Source organism: Urtica dioica, chromosome 11 (assembly GCF_054948205.1).
Source record: "Urtica dioica subsp. dioica isolate 48M chromosome 11, U.dioica_male_clone48M_v1_H2, whole genome shotgun sequence".
NCBI classification, from domain to species: domain Eukaryota; kingdom Viridiplantae; phylum Streptophyta; class Magnoliopsida; order Rosales; family Urticaceae; genus Urtica; species Urtica dioica.
The window spans coordinates 16,976,544-17,002,490 of record NC_142766.1 but is presented as its reverse complement, the minus strand read 5'-3'; the positions used below and the strand labels follow the sequence as shown (position 1 = coordinate 17,002,490).

Genomic DNA, 25,947 nt, shown 5'->3' with positions numbered 1-25,947 from the left:
GTTTGGTAGTTCACACAAACTGTTTTTGTTTTCACATAGTTGTAGTCTAAAATTTTTTTGCAGTTGTTTTCAAATAATTGTTTGGTAAGGATTTTAGTTTTTTTATTCATTTTTTTTTTGTAATTGTAGTGTAATAATTCACATAAGAATTAGGCGTCGAAATATATACTAATTAAAAGTCTTTCCTGCAAATATAATGGTCGTACCTTTAGTTATAATGACTGTTCACAAGTTCATCTAAAAATACTGTTTGTCTTTGTAGTCAATACAACAAATATCAAATTTTGATATCTAATGTTGACTAAAAATAGTGAAAACTTATGTGCTCGACGAGAGGATCACGACCAATTAACATTTTGTAAAATGGAGTTCCGATTGTTTAAAGTTTGCTATAATTGTAAAACTTAAGTTTTTCAGGGAACGAAAACAAATTCGATAATCAAAAGTGAGGAAAATGAAATGATGTTGATACGAGAGAATGAGATGTCAAGAGTAGATATTAAAAAAAAGAAAAAAAAATTAAAAAAAAGTTGAGTGAAAAAATTGAAAAACACATAAAACTGTTTTCTGATTTTTTTTTTCATTACAACAGAAGACAGTTTGACAACTTTTTGAGTTGTATTCTGAGAATCATCGAAGAAACAGTGAATTCAGATTTTTCATAAAACTGTTCAAGTTAGGAAAGTCAAAAACAGTTTTCAAGTTAAGAAACAAACAGGCCAGTTTTCACTGAAACTATTCAGTTATAATTTATTCGTGAAATGTCTATTATGCCCACATATTTCTTGTAATATCGCTAACACAATCTTATACCTAGATTTTTTTTTACCTTTAGTCGGGGAAGAATTGAGTTTTACCTCCTCGTCCTCACTCTTACAATGTAAATGAAACAGGCTTAACAAAAGTTCCAAGAATTTATATTTGCACAAAATCAATATAGGAAAAACAAATTGAAGTTCTTGGGTACAATGGTAGTTTATGAAGAAGTTATTTCTCCACTTTGTCACTCATGTATATGTACTGTGTTGAAATACTTCTCCTTAATTCTTTTTGCCTCAAAAAAAAAAAAAATTCTTTTTGCAGCCACAATTATAAGAGCAAATCCATAAAATCTTAGTCAGTGTGTGATTAGTATTATCTTATTGGCTTGACTCAGTGGAAGACTCTAATGGCATTGCCTTTTCTTCTTCTCCATTGTCTATGTTAGACCCAGATTCCTCTTTGCCTTTTGTATCTTCACTCATCGATTCAATTATGTTCAAACCAATGTCGGTTTCTTCACATATCTTCCCTGAAGCAGATAGTTCCTGTAGTACAGCATTGCACAATCTCAATTAATTCTGGTCAAAAGCAAAACATTAGTGAGAAGTTTTCATTTCTAGACCATGAAAAAACACACCAACCTCCAATGTCTCAGAGTTCCCATTAGCCGGCTGTTCATCGATCAAACTTTTGTCGATCGAAGCGTCTATTGCGATCCGACGGTCAGGATTAGACGAGAAAGCGTAGTCCACCGGTACACATCCGATCGGGGTACACATTGGAGAAGAAGGCGAGCTTTTGTTGACGAGAAACGACTCTTGTCGAATTACCAGTTGGTCGAACTTGGAGCCAGAACTATTCGGGTCAACACAAGAAGCTTCTTCCACCGAGCTCGGCACTTCTCTGGTGTTTTCTTCTGCACTGTTTGCAACATTCAAATCTGTATTTTCTAATGTTATTGCTTGCTCAACATGAACATTCGATCCTGAATCTGCCTCCTCAGATGGTATTGACATGTTGTCCGTAGCTTCTTCGCTATCGTCTTGTTTTGTTTGGTCCTCAAATCCCGAGTATCTTGTTTCCTGTTTAAGTTTTTGGAAAGTCTTTAATTATGTATCAAAGTACTTATACAAAAAAAAAGTCATTTGAAACTAATTTTCAAACTTTCAAATTTTCAACAAAAATAGTTAAAATTATATCATCAATTTTATTATATCATCAATTTTTTTTTTTTTTAAAAAGATAAATTTTTTGACGATTTATATAATAATGTCGCATTCAGAAAATTTAATTAGATGGTCAAAAACATAATTGAAACCTGTTATTTCTACATTTTCTACTATTTTACTTGGACAAATTTGGACTATTTTACAAATTCATTCAGTTGGATTGGGTATTTAGCTAAAACAATCTTTTAATTTATATTACAGAAAACAGTAAAAAGAATTAAACAATTTAATTGAGAAAAAAAATGACGTATATACCTTTGATGCCTTGTAAGCAGACTCAAAAAAGGGGTGAGAAGATAACTCCTCTGCAAACCGCATTGCCGATTTCTGTTTCTTTTCCCCGGCCACGGCTCGATCGGAATCTTCCTCGCCGTCGAGCGACTCGATGTCGTAATTCAAGTGGCCGCGTTCGAGCTCCTCGTCGAACGACAGCGAATCTCCGTCGATCGGAGAGACATTGCCGATCGTCAGAGGAGCGGAGCCGATCTCCGAGACCTCGACTTGCATATCGGAAGCTATGGAGTACGAAGGTGTGTGTGAGGCGAGATTTCCGCCGAACGGTCGTTCGTCGTCGTTTCTGTCGTTTTCCGTGGGACTTGTGTCGTATTGAGCCTCTGCGGCGGCTAGGCCTTCGATCGACCTGTTCGACGCTTCCAGCGAATACGAAGAGTTCGTTTCGCTGTCTTCCGTGATCGACGGCTCAGTTTCGATCTCGGTCGCGTCCGAGTTGTTCGTGATTTCGGTGTCGTTTGGCGGGTCTTGTTCGGAAACGACGGTGTCGTTTTCTGTTGTTGTTACCGTTGAATCCAGTGATGTCTCCGTGTCCAGTGGCTGAGTTTGACACTGTGGCTCGCTTTCGGTGATGGAAGGCATGTGAGCGATTTGTGACTTTGTGGGACCCAGCAATTGCTCGATTACCACATCATTGCCTATATATGGAAACATTTTAGCTTTATGATCGATACTTAACATTTATGTCTCATTTTCAACTTATTTTCAAATAAATGTTTTTTTAAGCGTAAATTCATATATCAATATAGGTATTATTATGAAAAAACGTGAATCATTGTAAAAGTAAAAGCAATTATTATAAATAAAAGTTATATATATTTGAGTTTATTGTAGAAATCAATTTAAATATCATTGATTGGGGATGGCGGCTATAAATGAAACTAAACTCTATACTTGTCTTTTTTAATAGGAAAGAGACTTATGATAAAAGCGTTATCAATAAATAGATTCATAAAGTCCATCTTAAAAAGCCAATATGGGAAGAAAAAGTTCTATTTTCCAGAAGAGATTTCATCCTATTTGTCTTTTGAAAGAAAACTAACTACCACCAACTTACTTTTTATGAGATAAATAGACAAGTAATTATATTTAATAGAATAAATAATGAGTGTTAGATGGTAGCAATTAGAAATACATGTTCATCATTTTATAGGTTTAATTTACTTATAGAGCAAAATTTAAATAATTGTGAGAATCTCATTTAAAACTCCTTTTAATGCTTTGAAAATTTTCTCTCAAAAAGCCCAAAATTTCATTTAAACAATGAGTTAAAAATGAGCCATCAATTGTACCATATAAATAGACTGTATGAGTTATGCAATTGAACAACCCGTGATTAGGACAATTTTTACTATTTCTCCAGACTATTAATTTATCTAACTGGAGAACATCCGTCCATCAAGAAGAACTTGTAATTTCAATTGAACATCTTTTTGTAATTCTGATTCCAATTCTATTAAAAAAATTCTTAAAAAACGAAGAGTGAATGAATCTTTTTTGTAGTACCTGACGGTCTAGAGAGGCCTTTCTCGGGCTCAAACCCAAAGCCAGCCCAACAGAAGCTCTCATGGCGGCAATAACTAATAACACCGTCTTTCTGATTCGCCGCCGCCGTGAACTCCTCCTGAAAACTATCCGCCGTCAGATCAGGCTTCTCCTCCGTCGGATCGTACGGTATATCAAACGGATTCTTAGTCCCCACAAGCACCGACGGAGCCGATCCCGGAGTCCGCGGTCCCTCGGCGGCTCGGCTCGTCCGCGCTTCCTTCGCCACCAAGATCGGCGCTGGAGAACTTCCTCCGGATCCGCCACGTGGCTTCACCAGCTTCCTCGCGTGCCTCTTTGCGATCAGGCTCTCGAGCCTCCGGTTCCTCTCGATCTCCGAGACTCCGAGGTCGTCGAGGTTCCTCTGGTCGTCCTCGGTCCACTCCACGGCGTGATTGTCGCCGCCGATCTCTTCTTCGTCGTCGTCCTCGTCGGATTTCGACGCCCGAGAGCCCTCGGCTCTGGTCTCCCTCTCCTCGGGAACGACATCTAATTTCGCGTCGTTTTCGGGAGAAACGACGAGACTTGATCTGTGCTTTGAGAATAACGTCCGTCTGCTATTCTGCCTCCGATACGACGACGTTTCTGTCTCTCTCTTTTCGTCTCGGATCGAGGGCTCTTGTCGCTCGGAGCTCCAGAAGATCCGGAGAAGAACGGCGAGGAAGACGAGAAGAGGGAAATGGTGAAGCAAGAGATCGAAGAAGACGTAGCAGAGGAAAATGATGAACAAAGTGGAAGAGACAAAGGGGTGTTTTTGTGCACAGACGTAAGTGGTGTCTATGAAGAATCTGATGAATTTCCATAGACAAACCAGTATATCCTCTGCGTCGATACCCATTGTACCAGTTGATATGTTCAAGTTTGAGGATTTGAGAGAGAATAATTATCAAGACGGGAAATAAAAATAATAAAAAATAAATAAAAATTTGGTCAGCTTCTAGGGAAAAACCATGCATGCATGGACTATTGAGTATTGGATGTGGATTAATTCGTTTGATCAATGCATGGGTTTGCCATAATTAGGAAATGTTAATTTTTGGTTGAGTGGCTTCGTTAGAAGTTCGATCCTTGAATATAGGGTTTTCTTTTTTCGTAATATCCTTTTTCCCTTCCAGCATTTGTGGAAGTAAATGTGGTTGTGATTAATTGATAAAAAAAAAAATGTATAAATTAATATAAAGCGAGGTTGTTATTTTCAGTACATTGATAACTTGCAACTTATTTCGTCGTTTTTTTCTTCTTCTATTCCTTATAACGTAGTTGTGAGAGTTTTATAGTTTTGTCTTTTATAGTTGAAGCTAAATATTATAGTTTGTGCTAAGCTATATAATATCATCCGTCTATTATTGTTGTACTATTATTTACTCAAATTCCATCGAATGTGTCAAACCTCTCAAAACGTTAAACAAAGTTACTTGCAATATGTGGTATTTAGTTTAATCTAGTGATAATTTTACCCCACTTTTTAAAGTAGAGGTCGTGGGTTCAATCTCCACCGATAACAAATAAATATCCTTAAAAAATGTTACTTTGCAATCATTATCTTAAACTAAGGTCAGATAGTCATATCAATACGACATTAGGAAATACACCAATTGTAATTTAGGAAATCTCTGAATGCAATTGTTTTTCCTCTTCTGGAGATTACATTTACTCTTTGTAGACCCCGGTTGAGTGGCTTACGGGAGAGGTACGTCCGCTCAACCAGGTTTTTTAGAGCTAAGGATTTTATCCCCATTGTGTCGGGCGTCGTCGGTCTGGCAGATGGCAACCCGGAGCCATTTAAAATAGCAATAGCGCCAATGCCACAACAAACCAATGGGTAAGATCTCTTCTCATAATTGTTTATCATGTTCAATTTTGATGTATATTTAATACTAGTAAGCAACCATGAACAGGGAGACTGCGGCATGTTTTGCGTAAAGGCCGCCGAATTTATGATCCATGGGATTCCGGTCACTAGTTTGCATCAAGATAATATGTCCATGTACAGAAAGAAGATGGCAACCGAGTACACGGGGCATTAAAGATCGCAAACAATGTTGAGTCAGACGAAGAGAATTGAAAGTAGGAGAAGTGATTAGTGATCCAAATCTTATAAATAGGGTGAAGTGTATTCTTTTGGAATGTCTTTGTGATGGTGGTGTGACTCTTAATTCTCCTTTTTAGAATTTGTGTGACAAGGTCGTCACGAAGACATGGTCTATGTTTTATACGTACGTGTAGGGGCCAGTAAATTATTAAATATGTAACTCTATACTCTTTTGGATGTGATTATATTAACCGACATGTCGTTTTCAACTCTAATTTCTCCTTAATGTTGGAATTTAATGATAAATAGCGTTGTTAGTCCTCCCAAAACCACTCATTTAATAGTCGAGAATGAAATTTATGAGGACCAAACGAGATCAAAGGAGCGAAATAGATCATGTGTTCGGTTAATTGGTACGCATTTCGTGACTTCTCTGTCACGAAACATGGTGATTTCGTGACGTTATTATCACGAAAAATGGTGATTCCGTGACGTTCATGTCACGAAAAATGGTGATTTCGTGACTTCTCTGTCACGAAAATGGTGATTTCGTGACGTTCATGTCACGAAAAATGATGATTTCGTGACGTTCAGGTCACGAAAAATGGTGATTTCGTGACGTTCATGTCACGAAAAATGGGGATTTCGTGACTTCTCTGTCACGAAAAATGGGGATTTCGTGACGTTCCTGTCACGAAACGGAAGTCTTCAAGTCACGAAACGGTATTTTTTTCGTGACATACCAGTCACGAAACTGTTCCCTTTGATGGAATTTAATGAGAAATCTCTTCTTCTTTTCATTAAATCCGTTGTAGGGGATCAATGGTTGTTATGAATATTAAAATAATAAAATTTGAAAAATAAATGGACATCGCGTTCTACTTACCTAGAATATCGAGAAAATATGAGAAGAATAAATGGTAAGTGAGTTCTACTTACCTAGAACATCTTGACGAACTAATGTGTTTTGTATTGTGAAGTGTTGTTGACATACATTCATTTGTCTCATTTCATCATCTCAAATGAACAAAATTTAAAGTACTCTAAACATATGAACATAGGTGAATGGGGTTGAACGTCATGCCGTCCGACATGTCATTTTCAACTCTAATTTCTCCTTAATGTTGGAATTTATTGATAAATAGCGTTGTTAGTCCTCCCAAAACCACTCATTTAATAACAGTCTAGAAGGAAATTTATGAGGACCAAACGAGATCAAATGAGCGAAATAGATCATGTGTTCGGTTAATTGGTACGTATTTCGTGACTTCTCTGTCACGAAAAATGGGGATTTCGTGACGTTCATGTCACGAAAAATGAGGATTTCGTGACGTTCATGTCACGAAACGGAAGTCTTCAAGTCACGAAACGGTACTTTTTCGTGACATACCAGTCACGAAATTGTTCCCTTTGATGGAATTTAATAAGAAATCTCTTCTTCTTTTCATTAAATCCGTCGTAGGGGATCAATGGTTGTTATGAATATTAAAATGATAAAATTTGAAAAATAAATGGACATCGCGTTCTACTTACCTAGAATATCAAGAAAATATGAGAAGAATAAATGGTAAGTGAGTTCTACTTACCTAGAACATCTTGACGAACTAATGTGTTTTGTATTGTGAAGTGTTGTTGACATACATTCATTTGTCCCATTTCATCATCTCAAAGGGACAGAATTTAAAGTACTCTAAACATATGAACATAGGTGAATGGGGTTGAACGTCATGCCGTCCGACATGTCGTTTTCAACTCTAATTTCTCATTAATGTTGGAATTTATTGATAAATAACGTTGTTAGTCCTCCCAAAACCACTCATCATTTAACAGTCTAGAAGGAAATTTATGAGGACCAAACGAGATCAAATGAGCGAAATAGATCATGTGTTCGGTTAAATGACCAACATTAGTACATCAAGAAAAAGTCTTAAAAACATATGAACATAGGAGGAGAATTATACAAATAGTTTTAAAACATGTGATATCGTCTAAACATTTAAACATTGTAAATATTGAGTACCTCATCTCGAACTACATTTTATTTCTTTCCGTCCACCCCCCTTTGGCAAGCCGGCAAAACTTTATGGTCTTCACCAATAGCTCCCTTTGATTTAAAAAATTTCTCCCAATTCTCGCCGAATATTTCTTGAAGAACGGAGTTAACCATCAAAACCGGAGTATTGTAATCCTCACCTGCATGCATCTCTACATAATCGTTGTATTCAGCGTCGCTCATGTCATGACGCTTCTTTAATTTCCTGGGAGGGCGCGGATATGGAATCATGTAATATCTGGCGGTCGAGTTTGCACTTCCTGAAGGCATCTCCGACGTCTCATTCACCGTCGACACCTTTTTACTCGAATCGCTTCCCTTCGTCGTTGGATCTTTAGCGTCCATTTCACCGTTAGACTCTTTCGAACAATATTATCAGTTTGATATGAGGTAAATATCAAAGGTCGGATAAATATGAGGATTCCTTACCTAACTTTTGTAGTAAGTAAATGCTAAAATAAATATTCTTACCTAACTTCCAAAGTTGGTTGTTCAGTAATTTAATTGCTATTAATGCCATTTATTGCTATTAAATATTTTTCGCAGTAGATGCTATTACCAATTACCAACTCGGTCAAAACAGCGAAAGATATCATGGTTCACGAAAATGGCGCGAACTTCGTGACTTCTATGTCACAAACTTTCGGGAATTCATGACGTTTCTGTCACGAAACAATTGCATGTCGCGACTTCTATGTCAAGAAAAATGATGATGTCGTGACTTCTCTGTCACGGAAAAATTGGATGTCGTGACTTCTATGTCACGAAGAATTGTTATTTCGTGACTTCTCTGTCAGTAAAACAATAGATTTCTTGACGTTTACGTCACATAAATATGGGATGTCGTGACTTTTACACGGATTGTTTAATGGGACTAAAACGTCACGAATGAGAAATATAAAAATCCATAACAAACATAACAAACTAAATAAGAAATAAAGTAAAGTACAACTCCAAATTGGTACATCAAATAAAAAGTCTAAAAAAAAGGAACAATCGAGCTCATGTTCGGGGTCGGCTATGGTGGGTCGGGATCGCGTTGCGACATGTGGCTCGATTATGTCCTACTCCACCACACCAACAACATTTATTTCTTCTATCCTCATCCCCTTCCCATTGAAAGGGTATTCTTTTCTTTTTCGGTCTTCCGGCGGCACGAGCCGCAACGTGAGGTGGATTTACTATTTTTTGCGTGACTTCATCTGGAAAATTCCACGACTCCTCGCTGCCAATTGGATGAATTACACATGCATAACAACTTCTCCAATATTCGGTGGTGTAATAATTTGATATGTACTTCTCAACTGCGAAGTTTCGAAAACCGCAAGCCGCAATGCCGTGAGGACAGATAAAGTTGTCAGTTTGAAAGACACGGCAACTACATGTCTTCTCTCTCAAATTTACAGCCCACTTTTGCCCCTCTCTATCAACGACTTCAAACTCGTACACCGATGATGGATGCACCTGTTCCGCACCCAATACCATTTTGTTTACGGGTTATAATAAACAACATATTATAAAAAAAATTAAAAATTAAATGCCTATCACGTACCCCCATTCCAGTAGATTTAGCGTGGTATTCTTCAAGTTTTTTATTCGCGTCAATGCAAAGGATCGTCAACGTTCCCAACGCTTTTTCTCTACGTTCGTAAAACCATTTACTCATTCTCTCCCGGAGAAAATCAAATAGCTTGGCAATAGGGAACTCTCTCGGTTTGACATTCATTGCATTCAGCGACTCGGCATTGTTTGATGTCATTATTGAGTACCTCTTCTCCGTGTAGAAACTACGAGCCCATTTTTCGTGGCCTACGTCATTCTGAAGATACACTCAGACTCTTGGATCTTCCTCATCTATCATAAGCATATACTTTTCAAACTCTGCATACATGTATGCCTTTGCTGCAGCATAGAACGTCCAATTCACCTCTTTTGATAGACCTTTGATTTGGTTCTTCACGTTCTTCAAAAGATGAAACATGCAATAACCATGGTCTGAGTTAGTGAAAACCTTTTTCACACTGTTAATGATTCCCGCGTTCCTGTAAGACACTATGACCTGATGTGACATCTCCCCGATTGCTTCCTTTAACCTTGTCAAGAAGTAAACCCACGATTCAGTAGATTCTGAATCACCAGCGCCGAATGCGAGGGGGTAAACTTGTTCATTCGCATCCATACCACATGTTGAAAACAGTGTGCCTTTATAGTAACTCTTCAAAAAAGTGCCGTCGATGATAACTACGGGCCGCAGATACTTCCACCCTCTTTTCCAAGCACTAAGCGACATGAAGAAGTATTTGAAACGGTGGGATCGAGGAGTTGTGACAAGGTCGAATGACGAACCTGGATTATTAGTCGATCACATGTACATGGATTTAGGCAGATATCTATACGATGCATCATCGGTGCCAAACAATGATGATAGTGCCACCTGTCTTGACCTCCATGCTTATTTGTAGGACATGTCCACTCCAAAATCTTGTTGCATGTAGGACATGATGTCTTTGAGTTTGCATGGTGAACATGAGGGATCGATGTACTTGTGTTTCATAGTCTCGCCTACAAATATGGACGTAGCCTGAGGATGTTCTCCTTGTCTGAATTGTGTAGCACATGTGTGCTCAGAATCATACCTGCAAGAATGTATGAGCAATGTTAATTTCGGGTGACCACGTTAATATCAATGTAGAAATAAGTAATAAGTTACCTCCTTACTTCAAAGATCTCGGATGTAGTCTTTTTTACTCCACGAATAGACCACGCGCATGAGTCATCTCGATAAACAACATGGATATACCGTTTGTTAGAAGTCTTCGTCTTGAACGTAAAATATTTGGTGATTGCTAACATACATAAATGTTTCTTCAGAACTGCTTTGTTGGCATACAATCCTCATTTGACTAGTCTCAGCGGAGAGTGAATATCCTACACATCAAGGTCAGGATGCATATTTTGGTGATCCGTGGAAGGCGTAGCGCATTGACTCGTCCTCCTCGTTCTAGAGCAAGGCGTACTAAACCGTTTTGAAGTGCCTGAGCGCGGATGGGTCTACCATGGTGTGCCTGAATGACTCTGATTTGGGTCGGGGATCTCGGGAGAACTAGCCTCCGACTTAGCAGACGACATGTCTGCCTGTGCTGGTTGACCGGTGTTCGGAGTTGAACCAACGCCCGAGTCCGAAACCAACGGCTCTTGCTTCAATGGCTCCATATCTACTACCAAACTAAGTTTGGATCTGTCAGGTTTCTCCTTCCGAAGATGCAAGTAACATTTCAAACTTAGGTCGGAGTCAATACTTACTGGGAGTACCGACCCTTCTGTCTCATAAGAAACACGGAGGACTTGATTTTTAGGTGAGCGATTGAGCGTGGCATACAATAACTGCATAAACTCCTCGTACGTTGCTTTTGCCGGTATTAAGATTCCCACTGCACACCCTGGGCCAGCGTCGTATCGTTCATGTTTCAACCATCTACCGCTATGCTTGACGAAGGTATGAATGTCTTTCATAACTACAAATAGTGGAGATAAAGTCACATTAAATTATTTTCTCATAAAAATTTATTATATGCGCAGATATATAGTAAGCTCATGAATCCATATTATATAATGTCGTTCATGTTTTGTGACTATGTTGTCATTGCAGACTTTAGTTTCGTGACTATGGTGTCACAAAATAATTTAGTTTCGTGACAATATTGTCACGAAAGGATTTCGTTTTGTGACTATATTGTCACGAAATATGGAGTCATGCTGAAGCTTTCGTGACTATGGGTGTCACGAAATAATTTAATTTCGTGACAATAGTGTCACGAAATAATTTCGTTTTGTTACTATATTGTCACGGAATATGGATTCATGCTGAAGCTTTCGTGACTATGGGTGTCACAAAATAATTTAGTTTCATGACAGTCACGAAGTAATTTTGTTTTGTGACTATATTGTCATGAAATATGGAGTCATGCTGAAGCTTTCGTGACAACGTTGGTCACAAACACTGTAACGAAATGACTATGTATGAGGGAGCTTATCGGAATAAAGAATGAAAAGAGTGTCAATGCGGGAGCTTGCTGCGCCGGAACGGGCATAGAGAGACGGCGGCGAAGGTGGGTGGCCTTGGAAGACGACGGACGGTGCGAACTAAGAGAGAGAGGAAGGATGGCCGTCAAGTCAGAGAGAGATGAGGGACGCCGGCTGAGATCCAGACACCCGGACGACAATGAGAGACGACACCAATGGAGGAGATGCGACGGAGACAATGGAGGAGATGAAACAAGTGCAATGGAGGAGATGAAACCGATAATAAATGAAAGAAAAGAAAGAAAGATATATGAGAGTAGGGTTTAGTTTTTTGGATTCTTTAAAAAAATAAACAAAAAATAAATAAGGGTATAATGGTAATTACATAAATAGAAATAAATGAAGAGATCCTATTGCTGACATTTAAAAAAAAACGTCCAAAAAAGACATTTGGACGTTTTTACTCCTAGTTTTGGAAAACTCCCCCTATATTAATGGGCTAATTTTGATGAGATGAGCTGCAAGAACTAGCCCAGCACTGTAATGTGAAGCCCAACGAGAACATTTGGCCCATTATATCAGAGAGCCACCAATCACCCAAAATGTATGTGGTGGATGAAATCCAGTTATACCGGTCCTGATTCAAGCACGTGTTAATTAGACCGGCCTCAGAAAATAAACGTCTTCCTCTGCACCGCGACACACACGATAATAATCACCCTCAATCGTTCTCAAACTTTTCCCATCAAACCAACCTCACAAACAAAACACGCAGTCGCAAACTAGAGACCAAGATAAGGCTAAAGTTCTGATACAATCCTCAAATGGGAAATTTGACGGTAGCGATCAAGTGTGCTTGAGCAAAATCCAACGGTTGCTACTTCAAGTGCAAATAGGCTCAAAAACTCGGATAAATAACTATTTTTTCTTTCTCAGTTTCATTTTCCAAAACACTAAACAATAAAATCAAGATATACGTATATATGTTTACACAGTTATAAGTACTTACGAATGCTTGTTGAGTTCGGTTCTTCTCGTTATTGAGGTTCGGCGATGCCGTCGATTGAGTATCTCCGACCAGTGGTCTACAAAGCCGATGTGAATTCAAACTTCCAGGATTGGCGGGGATTAGGATTCGTTCGCGCTCAATCTAGGGTTTCGAATCGCAACTCTCCGAGATGTCTGTTTCAGAACCCCGTCCCTTTCCCAACGGTCTCGCTGTACGGACAGACCGGCGGTCTCAGAATATCAATTCTCAACGACTTCGGGCTGTGGAGAGATCGGCGGCTCAGAAGCAATGGCGGTTTTCGGAGGGTCAAGATGTCCGCAAGCGGCCAGGACAGCGATTCCGGCGAGAAGAGCGAGAGTGAAGGCCAGGGAGTGAACAAGAAGTCGCCGAGCACGGGCTCTTCTTCGACTCCTTCCTCGTCGAATCGGCGGAGAGAGAAGCAAGATAAAGGGAATTGGTGGTGGTCCAAAGGCGGCGGCGGAGGGAAATGGCGGTGGCAGCCGATAATCCAGGCTCAGGAGATTGGGATTTTGTTGTTGCAATTAGGGATTGTGATCTTCGTCATGCGGTTGCTCCGGCCGGGGATTCCGTTGCCCGGCTCGGAGCCGAGGACTTCGACGACGTTCGTGAGCGTTCCGTACAGTGATTTCTTGAGCAAGATTAGCGGAAACCAGGTTCAGAAAGTCGAGGTGGACGGAGTCCACATCATGTTCAAGCTGAAGGACGAGGCTGCGACGGGGCAGGAAGGGGAAGCTTCTTCTTCTTCTGGGGTCAGTAAGTTTCAAGAATCGGAGGCGTTGATACGGAGCGTGGCTCCCACAAAGAGGGTGGTGTACACGACGACGAGGCCGAGCGATATCAAAGCCCCGTATGAGAAGATGCTCGAGAACGAGGTGGAGTTTGGGTCGCCGGATAAGCGGTCCGGTGGGTTCTTGAATTCAGCGCTGGTAAGCTTTCTTTTTCCGGATATGTTTAATGTTTTAAAAGGAAAAAAAATAAAGATGTGAAAAGGGCGTGGTTAGCGAATTCTGGTTATAAAGCTTGGGACTTTAGCTGCTTCTATCTGAAAGTGATTTCCGAATTGAAGAGTTAGTTTTTTATTTACTTTGCTTCACAGGATGAACAGCGTCTCATTTGGTGGTTTGTACTTTGTAGGATTGACTTATTTCTGAACCATCAATTCGAGGGGAAGAAATTATATAATTTTTTTACAATTTCAAAATCAAGTTTATGGAGTTTTAACCCCTAGGAGTTGGTCTAGTGGTAAGAGCGAGTGCTGAGATTTGTGGATTGGCGAGGTTCGATTCCTCATTAATTCAAAAACTTGTGGCCACTGGGAGGGTCTCCCGGTCGAATTGATGGGGCCTCGTGGGCTTAGTCAGGCAAAGCCCAGATAAAAAAAATGTATGGAGTTTTTGTTGTGTCAAAGATCATCAAAAGTTTTCATTCTATAATCAAATATTTTGTTGGCATGTCGAAATCTAAAGAATAGAGATGATCGTACCTATGATGACAATGTAGGAGGTTTTGCAGACAATTGTATGGAGTTTATTTATTTATTTTTATTTTATTTCCTTTAGTACATCTACCACTTTATTTTTTTTTTTTTTTTTTTCGTTCTATAAGATAGCATTATGTATCGACTTAATAATACATCTACCACTTTGCAGATAGCGATGTTTTATGTTGCTGTTCTTGCTGGCCTTCTCCACCGCTTTCCTGTAACCTTCTCCCAGGTATGGGTAATTTGTTTTTGTTTTTTTTATCATCCCACACATTATAGTTCACTATCTTAGTACATACATACTTGGTTGTTATGCACAGCATACTGCTGGTCAAATTAGGAACCGAAAATCTGGGGGCTCTGGTGGTGCCAAGGTTCCTGAACAAGGGGAAGCAATCACGTTTGCTGATGTGGCTGGCGTTGACGAGGCTAAAGAAGAGTTAGAAGAAATAGTTGTATGTCCTTATTCCTTTTATCATCTCATTGTTAAGCCACCATCTGAATCTTTTTAATCATCAGTAACGCTTCCTGTAGGTATTTAAAAATGGCTTTTATTATTTATTTCGTTCTTTTTTTCCCTAAGATTTTTGAAACGTGTCTACATTGATGTACTCTGTCCAGGAATTTCTTCGAAATCCAGATAAATACACACGGCTTGGAGCCCGTCCTCCTCGTGGTGTTCTTCTGGTAAGTTTTACTTGGAACTTTGGGATAATATCAACCTTATTTTGTGGGAGTAGGATTGGAATAATAATGGTTGTATACCAGGATTAAAAACTGCAAACTTGCGTTTTCTTGTTGGATAACAATTGCACGGACTGCACATTTTCTCTGTTTATGATAGGTTCAATTGATTCAATTGATAATCATGGTTATGCTCATCTTACAGGTGGGTCTTCCTGGGACGGGTAAGACTCTTCTCGCGAAGGCTGTGGCCGGGGAAGCTGATGTGCCTTTCATAAGTTGTTCCGCGAGTGAGTTTGTAGAATTGTATGTTGGTATGGGTGCCTCTCGTGTGAGAGATCTCTTTGCACGAGCAAAGAAGGAAGCACCATCAATAATATTTATTGATGAGGTCAGAGTTCTGGTGTTTAGTTATTATTTTGCACGATGCTCTTCCCCCGTGTGATTCTCGATGTTGACGTGATCTTCTCCTCATCTTCACAGATTGATGCTGTTGCAAAAAGTCGTGATGGTAAATTCCGCATTGTCAGTAATGATGAGCGAGAGCAAACCTTGAACCAGTTGCTCACAGTAAGTTTTGCGTCTTCACCTTGTTTTTCTACCACGACTTTTGAACAATATCTTTACCATGCCCTGGTGGAGTTATGTATTAAATTTGCATTGTAGGAGATGGATGGCTTTGATAGTAATTCTGCTGTCATTGTTCTTGGTGCGACTAATCGCTCGGATGTCTTAGATCCCGCACTTCGCCGACCGGGAAGATTTGATCGTGTGGTTATGGTTTGTACTCTCGAACTAAATGCTTATCTAAATACATAAGGATGCCATACAAACTAATCTCAAAATGTTCCCTGGCGGTTTCTTGGGCTGATTTTAGGTGGAAGCACCTGATAGAGCTGGAAGAGAAGAAATTTTAAAGGTGCATGTTACAAAGAAAGAACTTCCTTTAGGAGAGGGTGTTAGCTTAGCTGACATTGCTTCCATGACTACCGGTTTTACTGGGTACGTTGCTCCTCCTTAGCCACCTTTCTGCATTGTAGAGATAAAAAAAAAGAAAAGAGTAAAGGGGTTCCTTTTTATAGATGCGTTGCCACTTATGTGACTTTTATCTTAAATACACCGTGCAGGGCAGATCTTGCGAATTTGGTAAATGAAGCAGCTTTGTTGGCGGGAAGACAAAGCAAAATTGTTGTAGAGAAAATTGATTTCATCCAAGCAGTGGAAAGATCCATAGCTGTAAGTCTCTCTATTTGTATCCATGACATTTTCTTTTCCCCATAGATTTGCAGTTTTATTTTTCCTTTTCTATATTTCGGATTCGCAAATTGTCATGTTTATCAGTGTTTTTCTGAGGTTTATGTTTTAATATAAACTGTGTTATTTATCGGTTTCGTTTTTTCTCATACTCGATTATATTAAGAAATAAGCTGAAGAAGATTACTGGATGTAGGGGATAGAGAAAAAGACTGCCAAGTTGCAGGGAGGTGAAAAAGCTGTTGTTGCAAGGCATGAAGCTGGTCATGCAGTTGTTGGGACTGCTGTTGCAAATCTTCTTCCAGGACAGCCACGCGTTGAGGTAAACTCGTAACATTTTTTTTTCTGGAACACAATTTATCTAAAAAGTGACTTGGTTTTGTAAATGTGTTATGGTCGTGCAGGATTTTGTATGATAGTCAAAACTATAAAAGTGTTGATAGCAATACTGAGGAGATCTTGATACATAATGACCTGTTCTGGCGTTTCTAGCTTCGTCTAGAAAAGAGATACTAGTCATAAACTAAATTAAGGTCCTCTTTTGTAAAATCTGTTTTATAATTAGAAAGTGCCAGTAGAGGCTCGGGTAAAAATGGTGGGTTTTTTTTACGTCATATTTCTGAAAGAAGTGACAAGTATGACCTTTCGTCTTTAAATAAAAAAAGGCATGCACAGGATTATTTTCTTCATTAAAACCATCATAATCGCAGATATACATACACACTGTAAGTGATCAAATATTACAAGCGTAAACTTGTAATTTTCAAAAAGTTGAGGGGGTGATTATGTAGTTTATTTTTCTCAATACCCTTATATGTAGTGTGTCACTGCAAAATTATCAGTTAGAAGACCAGGGATGTTTATTGGAGTAAATATTGATTACTCACAAGGGTAATTTAAAAAATCTAGCAAGAACGCGTACACATACACACATTTTGGTTCATGTAGACCGCCTTATCTTTTCTCTGTTTTCCGTCAACAGAATTAGTACTTTTTGTTGAAATACATGTTAAGCCACATCAAGGATGACTAAAATCTTAGTTATCATATTATTAAATTGTCCCTTTTTTCACATTTCAGAAATTGAGCATACTGCCAAGATCAGGTGGTGCGTTGGGTTTTACGTATATTCCCCCAACAAGTGAAGACAGATATTTGCTGTTCATTGATGAGTTACGTGGCCGTTTGGTTACTCTTCTCGGAGGACGTGCAGCCGAAGAAGTCGTGTATTCGGGCCGTGTGTCAACGGGTGCCCTTGATGACATCAGACGAGCAACGGATATGGCGTACAAGGCTGTAGCAGAGTACGGTCTGAATCACGCCATTGGCCCAATCTCTATGGCCACACTATCTGCTGGAGGAATGGACGATTCCAGTGGAGGTGCTCCTTGGGGAAGGGATCAGGTTCTGTATTTTAATATTCTTAATATATATATATATATATATATATATATATATATGTATGTATGTATATTGACCCAGTACTTTGAACTGAACAGGGACATCTTGTTGATTTGGTGCAAAGAGAGGTAAGAATGCTGTTACAATCTGCTTTGGAGATTGCTCTTTACGTAGTGCGTGCCAATCCGACAGTCTTGGAGGGGCTTGGTGCTCAATTAGAAGGTAAATCAGCCATACTCTGGTATATTACTGTTTTTTAGATGTGTTGTAAGCTCAGGCAAACAAAATGGAACGTGGAAGAGAAACTTGTACTAATAGAGAAGAAGTTTTGAGTTTTTCTTGCGGACAAACGAGGATCGTTAGTTATATAGCAGGCAACTAGATATAAGGGACGCCAGTAGAATCTTTGGACAAGTTGAGGATTAATATGTAGAGAAAGATATGTGATCCTCTGTTCCATTGCAATCCCATTCCATTATCTCCACAAAATGTACCGATATTTACAAGATCATGGTACATCAAGGAGTCTGCAAATAGAAGTTCATTTTTAGCTCTTTCAAAATCAAATTAGGTCCTTGCATGTAATCTTGTAGTTGTGACTTTGGAAGCCCTTGTTGTTGTAACTTAAAGAGCTCTTGAACAGATATTTTGTTTTTTTGCTGTTGATGATTGGTAATTGTAGGAGTGACCTTGTAGATCCATTGACCAAGTGGTCTCATATACATAGTCCCCATAGTAGGCGTAGCAGGCTGTTCTTGTTTTTGGTCAATTTCACGTGAAAATTTACTACCATATGCAAATACCATGGGGGTCTGATATATATATATATATATATATATATATATATATATTTTTTTTTTTTTGGGTTTACAGAAAATGAAAAAGTAGAAGGTGAGGAGCTCCAAAAATGGCTAAAATTGGTGGTTGCACCAACAGAGTTGTCGTTATTCATCAAAGGCAAGCAAGAGTCTCTTCTTCCGATGCAGACTGAATCCGGGATTACAACTATTTCTTGATGATCGGCTTCTCAACTGTCAAGCAAAACCCGGAGTAACAAAACTGCCTCTCACATGATTGGCATCAACTCACCTACACTACACAACTCGGTATATCTTGGTACAATGATATTTGGTTCCCATATTTTTTAGTTACACCAAATCTCCATGTTCTTTTATTTTTCCTCATTAGTTGCAATTTCCCGACCCGACTAGAGACTTGGGAAGTGGTCGAAGTTTCGTAGACCTGAGTGTCAGCGGTGGCGGGGCTCTCTTCTAGTGTTTCTGGGTTGGCTTTTTCAATTATATTGTACATACACTCTTTACAAGACTTAGATGGTTATGTATACAATTGTAACTGTTATTGAGTTGTATACCTTTTTTTTTTAATTTATAATAAATGGTAAAAAAAAATACAGAAGTAGTCCACATTTGGGTTGAGTTATTAGTCCATCACTTGTTAGTGTATAATTTTGTTATTGGATTCCAGTGTAAATACTGTAAAGCTTTAAAATGGGAACCAATCTAATTAAGGGTCCTTCAAGGGTGGCTCAAGTTTTGTATGCGTGGGTGTTCTAATCAGTGATTTTTTCTCTGTTTAAAAAAAAAAAACTTGAAGATCAAAATGTGAAAAAATAAACATCAAAGCTTCCTTCGTATATATAAAATACAAAAAAAAAATTAAATATCCGATGGGTATTTGATTGCCAGTACGGGATGTGTGATATTTCTGGAGACTGGAAGGAAAAACAAAATATCAGCGTAGCTTTCAGAAAATTACAAGTACTCTTTTATTTATTCTTCTTTTGAAGAATATTACAAAAAAACTCTTGTCATCTTACGTGCATGCTTTTGGTGAGGTCCACAGTTAATATGGTTCAGTCGTCGTCAGTTGTTATAGGCGGTCTAAATAATAATGCTCAACCGTTGCTCAATTAATTTGAGTGGTAACACTGTTGTGAAATGATTGTAATACAATGACATGTCAAACAATAGTGACCTTCTGTTATTTGTAGTGACGATCGAGTAATATTGTCACACTGGCATATCAAATCAGCCTCTTTGTTCGGACGAGTGAAATTAAACATATAAGCCATCAAATATGAGGCTCTACGGCAGTACACTATGGCGTGACTCATGAGACATATTTTGAATCGATATTAAGCTTTAATATTTTTTTATCATTTAAAATAAATATAAATTTAAGGATATAATAATGATAAACTATTAATTTGAACGAAGTGATGTTTTATTAAAGGGCACTGTAGCGAAATAGCCAAAATGAAACTATGAAATTTGTTTTTAGCCTATGTTTCACAACTTTTAGGGAAATAGCCAACAGACTTATGTGTCAATAATTAAGGTCTGATTTACACTTATTTATTAACAAATTCGTCACTTTCTCTCTCCTACTTTTTTCATACACTTTTTTTTACATAAAAACTTCAAAAAACCATATCTATCTCATATGAACTCGAAATTGAGTGATTCCAAATCCTACGGATTCGTGACGCCGAGATCTTCAAAAATAGATCCATTGTATTTGATGAAAAATAATGTTTAATACCATAGATGTAGAAAAATCATGTTACTACCTTAAATATGGAAATAACTGGAAATTTTTTAAATTATCAAAAAAATAAATGGAAACGTAACTATGATGCACTAAACATAATTTTTCATCAAACACAATGGGTCTATTTTTGAAGATCTCGACGCCACGAATTTGTAGGATCTGAAATCACTCAATTTCGAGTTCGTATGAGAAAGATACGAATTTTTGAAGTTTTGATGAAAAAAAAAATATTTGAAAAAAATAGGAGAGAAAAATTGACGAATTTGTTAATAAATAAGGGCAAATCAGACCTTAATTATTGACACATAAGCCATTTGGCTATATCCCTAAAAATTGTCAAACATAGGCTAGATCCAAAATCACATGTTTAAAGTGACCTAGTTTAGGGATGGCAATTTGACCCGTTACCCGCGTTCCGGCCCGTTACCCGATTTATTCGGGTCGGGTAATATCCGTTCTTTTTTGGTAAACGGGTAAACGGGTAATACCCGTTAAGGTTTTAACGGGTCCGGGTACGGGTAACGGAATAGCCATCTCGTACCCGGTTACCCGGGACCCGACCCGTTAACTTTTAAATATTTAAAAATATAATAAATCATATGTTTACATAATTAGATGATATATTTTAAACATTGTTTTTAAAAAATATAATAAATCATATGTTTACCAAAAAATGATATATTATTTTTAAACTTTATATTGTTGATAGATTTTTATTTTATAAACGGGTAAGCGGGTCTACCCGACCCGCTACCCTTTTTTTAAACCGGGTAAACGGGTAACGGGTCCAACATTTTTAACCCGTTTACCCGACGGGTATCCCCGTTACCCGGCCCGTCTCAAAATCCGGGTAAACGGATCCGGGTAACGGGTAAAAAATTATAACGGGTACGGGTAACGGAATAGGTGTACCCGGCCTTACCCGTACCCGTTGCCATCCCTAGTCTAGTTACTTACAAATCTCTTTATTAAATTTGTTTTTCCGATGGAATGAGATGATTTACGATGTTATCCCCGATAATCTTGTAATATTTCTTGAATTAAAAAAACAAAAATAAAAAAACAACATATATGAAAAACTCAAAAACATATGAAAAAATTGAGATTTTTTTTTTTTAAACAAAAAAATACAAGAGAAGATTACAAATGGTTATGTCTTTGATAAATATGAGAAAATAATGAGAATGTGATGGATTACAGTGTTGGAATTGGAATGCAAGTTGGGAGGAGATAAACTAAATAAAAGAAAAATAGAATAATAAAGAAAATTAGAAAAAAGAATAGTATGTTGGATATTTTTTTTCCCAAAAATGAGTATGATTTCTAATATTAAAAGAGACGTCTCTCATGAACAATTATAGGTAGGTCTGTACATCGGGTTGAGTTATTCGGGTTTGTACATTTCATGAACCCGACCCGAAATTTTCGGTTTGTCATTTTTATAACCCAACCCAAACCGTTCATGGTATTAAAACCAAATCAACCTGAACCGATATTAATCGGGTTGGTTTGGTTTGATTTATTTGGGGTGGTTTAAGTCGGGTTGTTCGGGTTAATTTGTCACAATAAAAGTACAAAATAGAACGTTGAATCAAATTCATAAAAAAAAAACCATGCAAATACTAAGAATAAATAAATTATGTCTCATCTCAAATTTCACACTCCATAAAAATCTAGACCTCGTGAAAAATCTGTAAAATAAAAAAAAATGAGTTGTTGAAACTAATATAAGTAAATCTTAATAGATAATATTGAGTCTACTTATATTATCTATTTATCAACTGTCGTGAGCATAAAGATACACCTACAAAATAATTAATTAATTTAAAAATGCATTCATATTTTTATTTTAAAACCATAAAGCATATGGTGTATTTTTTTTATTTTACCTTGATAATATTTTTCATTTTTTTAGAAATTTTTATTTTATTTTAACGGGATCGGGTTGGTTTGGTTCAACCCAATCTCATGACGATCAAAAACCAAACCAACCCGAAACACTTGCGGGTTGGATTGCTTTCAACCCAAAAATTTTCGGATTGTAATGAGGCGGATTAGAAAAGAGTACGGTTTAGTTTGGGTGATCGGGTTGTTTGATTTGTCGGTTCTCATGAACACCCTAATTAATGGATTTAATGGGGTCAAATTGGGAATCATGAAAGCCACGTGCAAACGCTTTTTGGAACCTTCTTAAGGAGCGTCTCTGACGCTGTGCCTATAAAACTCCAAAATTCATCGTGAAATAGCATTTCAGCGAGTGATAGAGTAGATCCCGAGTGAGGATAAGAAACAAACATAAATCTACGCCTTTTTCTCTTCCAAATTCATCTCCTTCTATCTCTTGCCTGTAAGCTCATCATCTCTTTTCAGTCTGAATCTGCATTATTATTTTTTCTTTTCCGTACTTTTTGTTTCAAAGTTAACATATTCGTCTTTTTTGTTTTCCTTTCATATCGTGCCTTACATCTGTTTGGAAATTCACACGAAATACTTGTTCCTCTTTTTTCTGCTTTTCATTTCGCTCTGATACGACATCTCGTGAATGAAAAAAAAAGGGAACAAATCGTAGAGTTTTTTTGGCTTTTCCACCGCTACAACATATATGTATATGCTTGAACTTGTTTTATCTGTCAGATTTGAGACACTGAATATTGAAGCTATACACTTGCATGTGAATAGCTAGGGATTTATTGATATATTATAATTTTTCTCAACATTTAAAAGCTCAGTGAAATTGCTGGCGTGATTTGCCTTTGAATCTAGGTCAAATTAGATTGAGAAATTGAAGAGATGGCATCGGTTCATAGCACCCTAATGTCAGCTGTGTTCAAGAATGGAAGTCACTCATATCCGGCGAAACTTCCGAGTTCTTCATTCCTTCCTGGGTTTGACATTGTGGGACGCGTTTCAAGTCCACAGAGAAAGGACACGTGTCCTCCTCCGATGAGCTCGGGACCTCGGGCCACGTTGACCTTTGATCCCCCGTCAGCCAACGTGGAGAAGGCGAAACACAGGAAGGACACAATCGATCCCTCTGCCCCGGATTTCCAACCCATTCCGTCGTTTGAAGAATGCTTTCCTAGGAGCACAAAGGAACAGAGGTTTCGCTTTTTTTAGTGTTTCATTTACATGATAATGCTTTCACTCGAAGCTATGTGTGTTTGTAATTGGCCTTACGGAGATCACCTGTCTATAAACAGGGAAGTTATTCATGAACAATCAGGTCATGTGCTCAAAGTTCCGTTTCGACGGGTACACCTATCCGGGGATGAACCGCATTTTGACACATACGACACCACTGGCCCTCAGAAAATTAACCCGCGCGTCGGTACGTAGATTAGTTTTTATTTTAATTTTTAATCTTACTCCTTTTAGTTTTTCTTATCTGTTTCCCAACTTAGAATTTTGTGTTTTTTAAAACGCTGATTGTTAGATATGATGTTCTTTGTATAAACACTTTTTAGTGAGCAGCTTTTGAATTGTGTTCAACATTGATGTGTTTGGTTTACATTGTCAACCAGGACTCCCCAACGTGCGTAAAGATTGGATTGACCGGCGTGAAAAGCTTGGCGTGCCGAGATACACTCAGATGTACTATGCAAAGCAGGGAATCATAACCGAGGAAATGTTGTACTGTGCCACTCGCGAGAATATCGACCCCGAGTTCGTGAGGTCAGAAGTTGCTCGTGGGCGGGCAATCATCCCGTCCAACAAGAGGCATGTGGAGCTGGAGCCGATGATAGTGGGAAGAAACTTTCTGGTCAAAGTCAACGCAAACATCGGAAACTCTGCGGTGGCGAGCTCCATCGAAGAGGAAGTGTACAAGGTCCAATGGGCAACGATGTGGGGCGCGGACACAATCATGGACCTCTCCACGGGCAAACACATCCACGAGACCCGCGAGTGGATCCTGAGAAACTCCGCCGTGCCGGTCGGGACAGTGCCCATCTACCAGGCGCTCGAGAAAGTGAACGGGATAGCCGAGAATCTGACGTGGGAGGCGTTCCGGGAGACCCTGATCGAACAAGCCGAGCAGGGCGTTGACTATTTCACCATTCACGCTGGGGTTCTGCTTCGGTACATTCCTTTGACGGCGAAGCGCATGACCGGGATCGTCTCTCGTGGAGGCTCTATCCACGCGAAATGGTGCCTCGCTTATCACAAAGAGAATTTCGCGTACGAGCACTGGGACGACATCCTCGACATCTGCAATCAGTACGATATCGCCTTGTCGATCGGCGATGGACTCAGGCCCGGGTCCATTTACGATGCCAACGACACCGCCCAGTTCGCGGAGCTTCTCACTCAGGGCGAGCTTACCCGCCGAGCATGGGAGAAGGATGTTCAGGTAACAATAGCTCACAAGAAAGTTGTATTTGTCTAGTACATTTATGTTAAATAGCCAACGTTTGGTAAATCTCAAGTAAATAGCCACTTTCAGACATAAATCTTATGTAAATAGCCACTTTCATATACTAAACGTTGGCTATTTACTTATGATTTACGTTTGGAAGTGGCTATTTAGCAATGTCAAACGTTTAAGTTGGCCATTTAGCAATGTCAAACGTTTAAGTTGACTGTTTTTCTAATTTTCTGATGGGTTTGTTTTCTTTCAGGTGATGAACGAAGGGCCCGGGCATATTCCGCTGCATAAAATCCCCGAAAACATGCAGAAACAACTCGAATGGTGCAACGAAGCGCCTTTCTACACTCTTGGTCCTTTGACTACCGATATTGCTCCTGGGTATGACCACATAACATCTGCCATAGGAGCGGCCAATATCGGAGCTCTAGGAACTGCGCTTCTCTGTTACGTTACTCCCAAAGAGCACCTTGGGCTGCCGAACCGAGATGATGTCAAGGCTGGAGTCATAGCCTATAAGATCGCTGCTCACGCTGCCGATTTGGCCAAGTGTCACCCACAAGCTCAGGCCTGGGACGACACGTTGAGCAAGGCGAGGTTCGAGTTCAGGTGGCTAGACCAGTTTGCTCTGTCACTCGACCCCATGACCGCCATGTCTTTCCATGATGAGACCTTGCCGTCGGAAGGAGCCAAGGTTGCTCACTTTTGCTCCATGTGCGGTCCCAAGTTCTGCTCCATGAAGATAACCGAGGATGTCAGGAAGTACGCCGAGGAACACGGGTACGGTGACGAGGAGGCTGTGCTGCGCGGAATGGATGAAATGAGTGCCGAGTTTTTGTCTGCTAAGAAGACAATCAGCGGGGAACAGCACGGTGAGGTTGGTGGAGAAATATACTTACCAGAAAGTTATGTCAAGTCTTTCAACTAGATGAAGGTTAGTAACCACTCTCTCTCTCTCTCTCTCTCTCTTGATGTTGTACTGCTCTCGATTTGTGAAAGTAACTTATAAAATGATGGAACTCATTGCTTGATCTGTGTTGCAGGAGCAAATGAACTCGAGAACTTGGCACCACGGTGCATATGAAGACCTTGATATTGGGAACTTTTACTTTCGTGCTATGGTACACAACTCAGTTTGATGTTGAGACTCTTTTGCAGACAATCCATGTTTTTATTTTATGCACTCAGTAATAAATTGAAATTTTTGGTTTTGAGTTGATTTATGA

The 25,947-nt window shown here is 38.9% G+C and overlaps 3 protein-coding genes across 4 annotated transcripts; 2 read left to right on the top strand and 1 right to left on the bottom strand.

Annotated features, from left to right (window-relative positions):
• Nucleotides 1-966: 966 nt before the first annotated feature.
• Nucleotides 967-4,665, bottom strand: LOC149381786 (uncharacterized). Its single transcript, XM_089601426.1, has 4 exons — nucleotides 3,789-4,665; nucleotides 2,247-2,920; nucleotides 1,404-1,844; nucleotides 967-1,307 (listed from the first exon to the last, which is right to left on the bottom strand). The coding sequence occupies exons 1-4, from the start codon at nucleotides 4,663-4,665 to the stop codon at nucleotides 1,140-1,142; spliced, it is 2,160 nt and encodes a 719-aa protein (XP_089457552.1). The 3' UTR covers nucleotides 967-1,139.
• Nucleotides 4,666-12,725: 8,060 nt separating this feature from the next.
• Nucleotides 12,726-19,345, top strand: LOC149381785 (ATP-dependent zinc metalloprotease FTSH 9, chloroplastic-like). Of its 2 annotated transcripts, XR_016302025.1 has the most exons (14): nucleotides 12,726-13,891; nucleotides 14,615-14,680; nucleotides 14,769-14,903; nucleotides 15,070-15,135; nucleotides 15,338-15,523; nucleotides 15,616-15,702; nucleotides 15,799-15,912; nucleotides 16,010-16,134; nucleotides 16,260-16,368; nucleotides 16,583-16,708; nucleotides 17,467-17,790; nucleotides 17,886-18,009; nucleotides 18,661-18,893; nucleotides 18,976-19,345. XR_016302025.1 is itself a non-coding variant. In XM_089630176.1 (13 exons), the coding sequence occupies exons 1-13, from the start codon at nucleotides 12,989-12,991 to the stop codon at nucleotides 18,801-18,803; spliced, it is 2,508 nt and encodes an 835-aa protein (XP_089486302.1). In that variant the 5' UTR covers nucleotides 12,726-12,988; the 3' UTR covers nucleotides 18,804-19,345. The 2 variants fall into 2 exon arrangements, 1 of the variants encoding a protein (XP_089486302.1); XM_089630176.1 differs by having other exon boundaries at nucleotides 18,661-19,345.
• Nucleotides 19,346-22,574: 3,229 nt separating this feature from the next.
• THIC (thiaminC) lies at nucleotides 22,575-25,932 on the top strand. The gene is made up of 6 exons (XM_089630177.1): nucleotides 22,575-22,705; nucleotides 23,122-23,459; nucleotides 23,559-23,686; nucleotides 23,880-24,706; nucleotides 24,975-25,655; nucleotides 25,765-25,932. The coding sequence occupies exons 2-5, from the start codon at nucleotides 23,149-23,151 to the stop codon at nucleotides 25,647-25,649; spliced, it is 1,941 nt and encodes a 646-aa protein (XP_089486303.1). The 5' UTR covers nucleotides 22,575-22,705; nucleotides 23,122-23,148; the 3' UTR covers nucleotides 25,650-25,655; nucleotides 25,765-25,932.
• The last annotated feature ends 15 nt before the right edge of the window (nucleotides 25,933-25,947 follow it).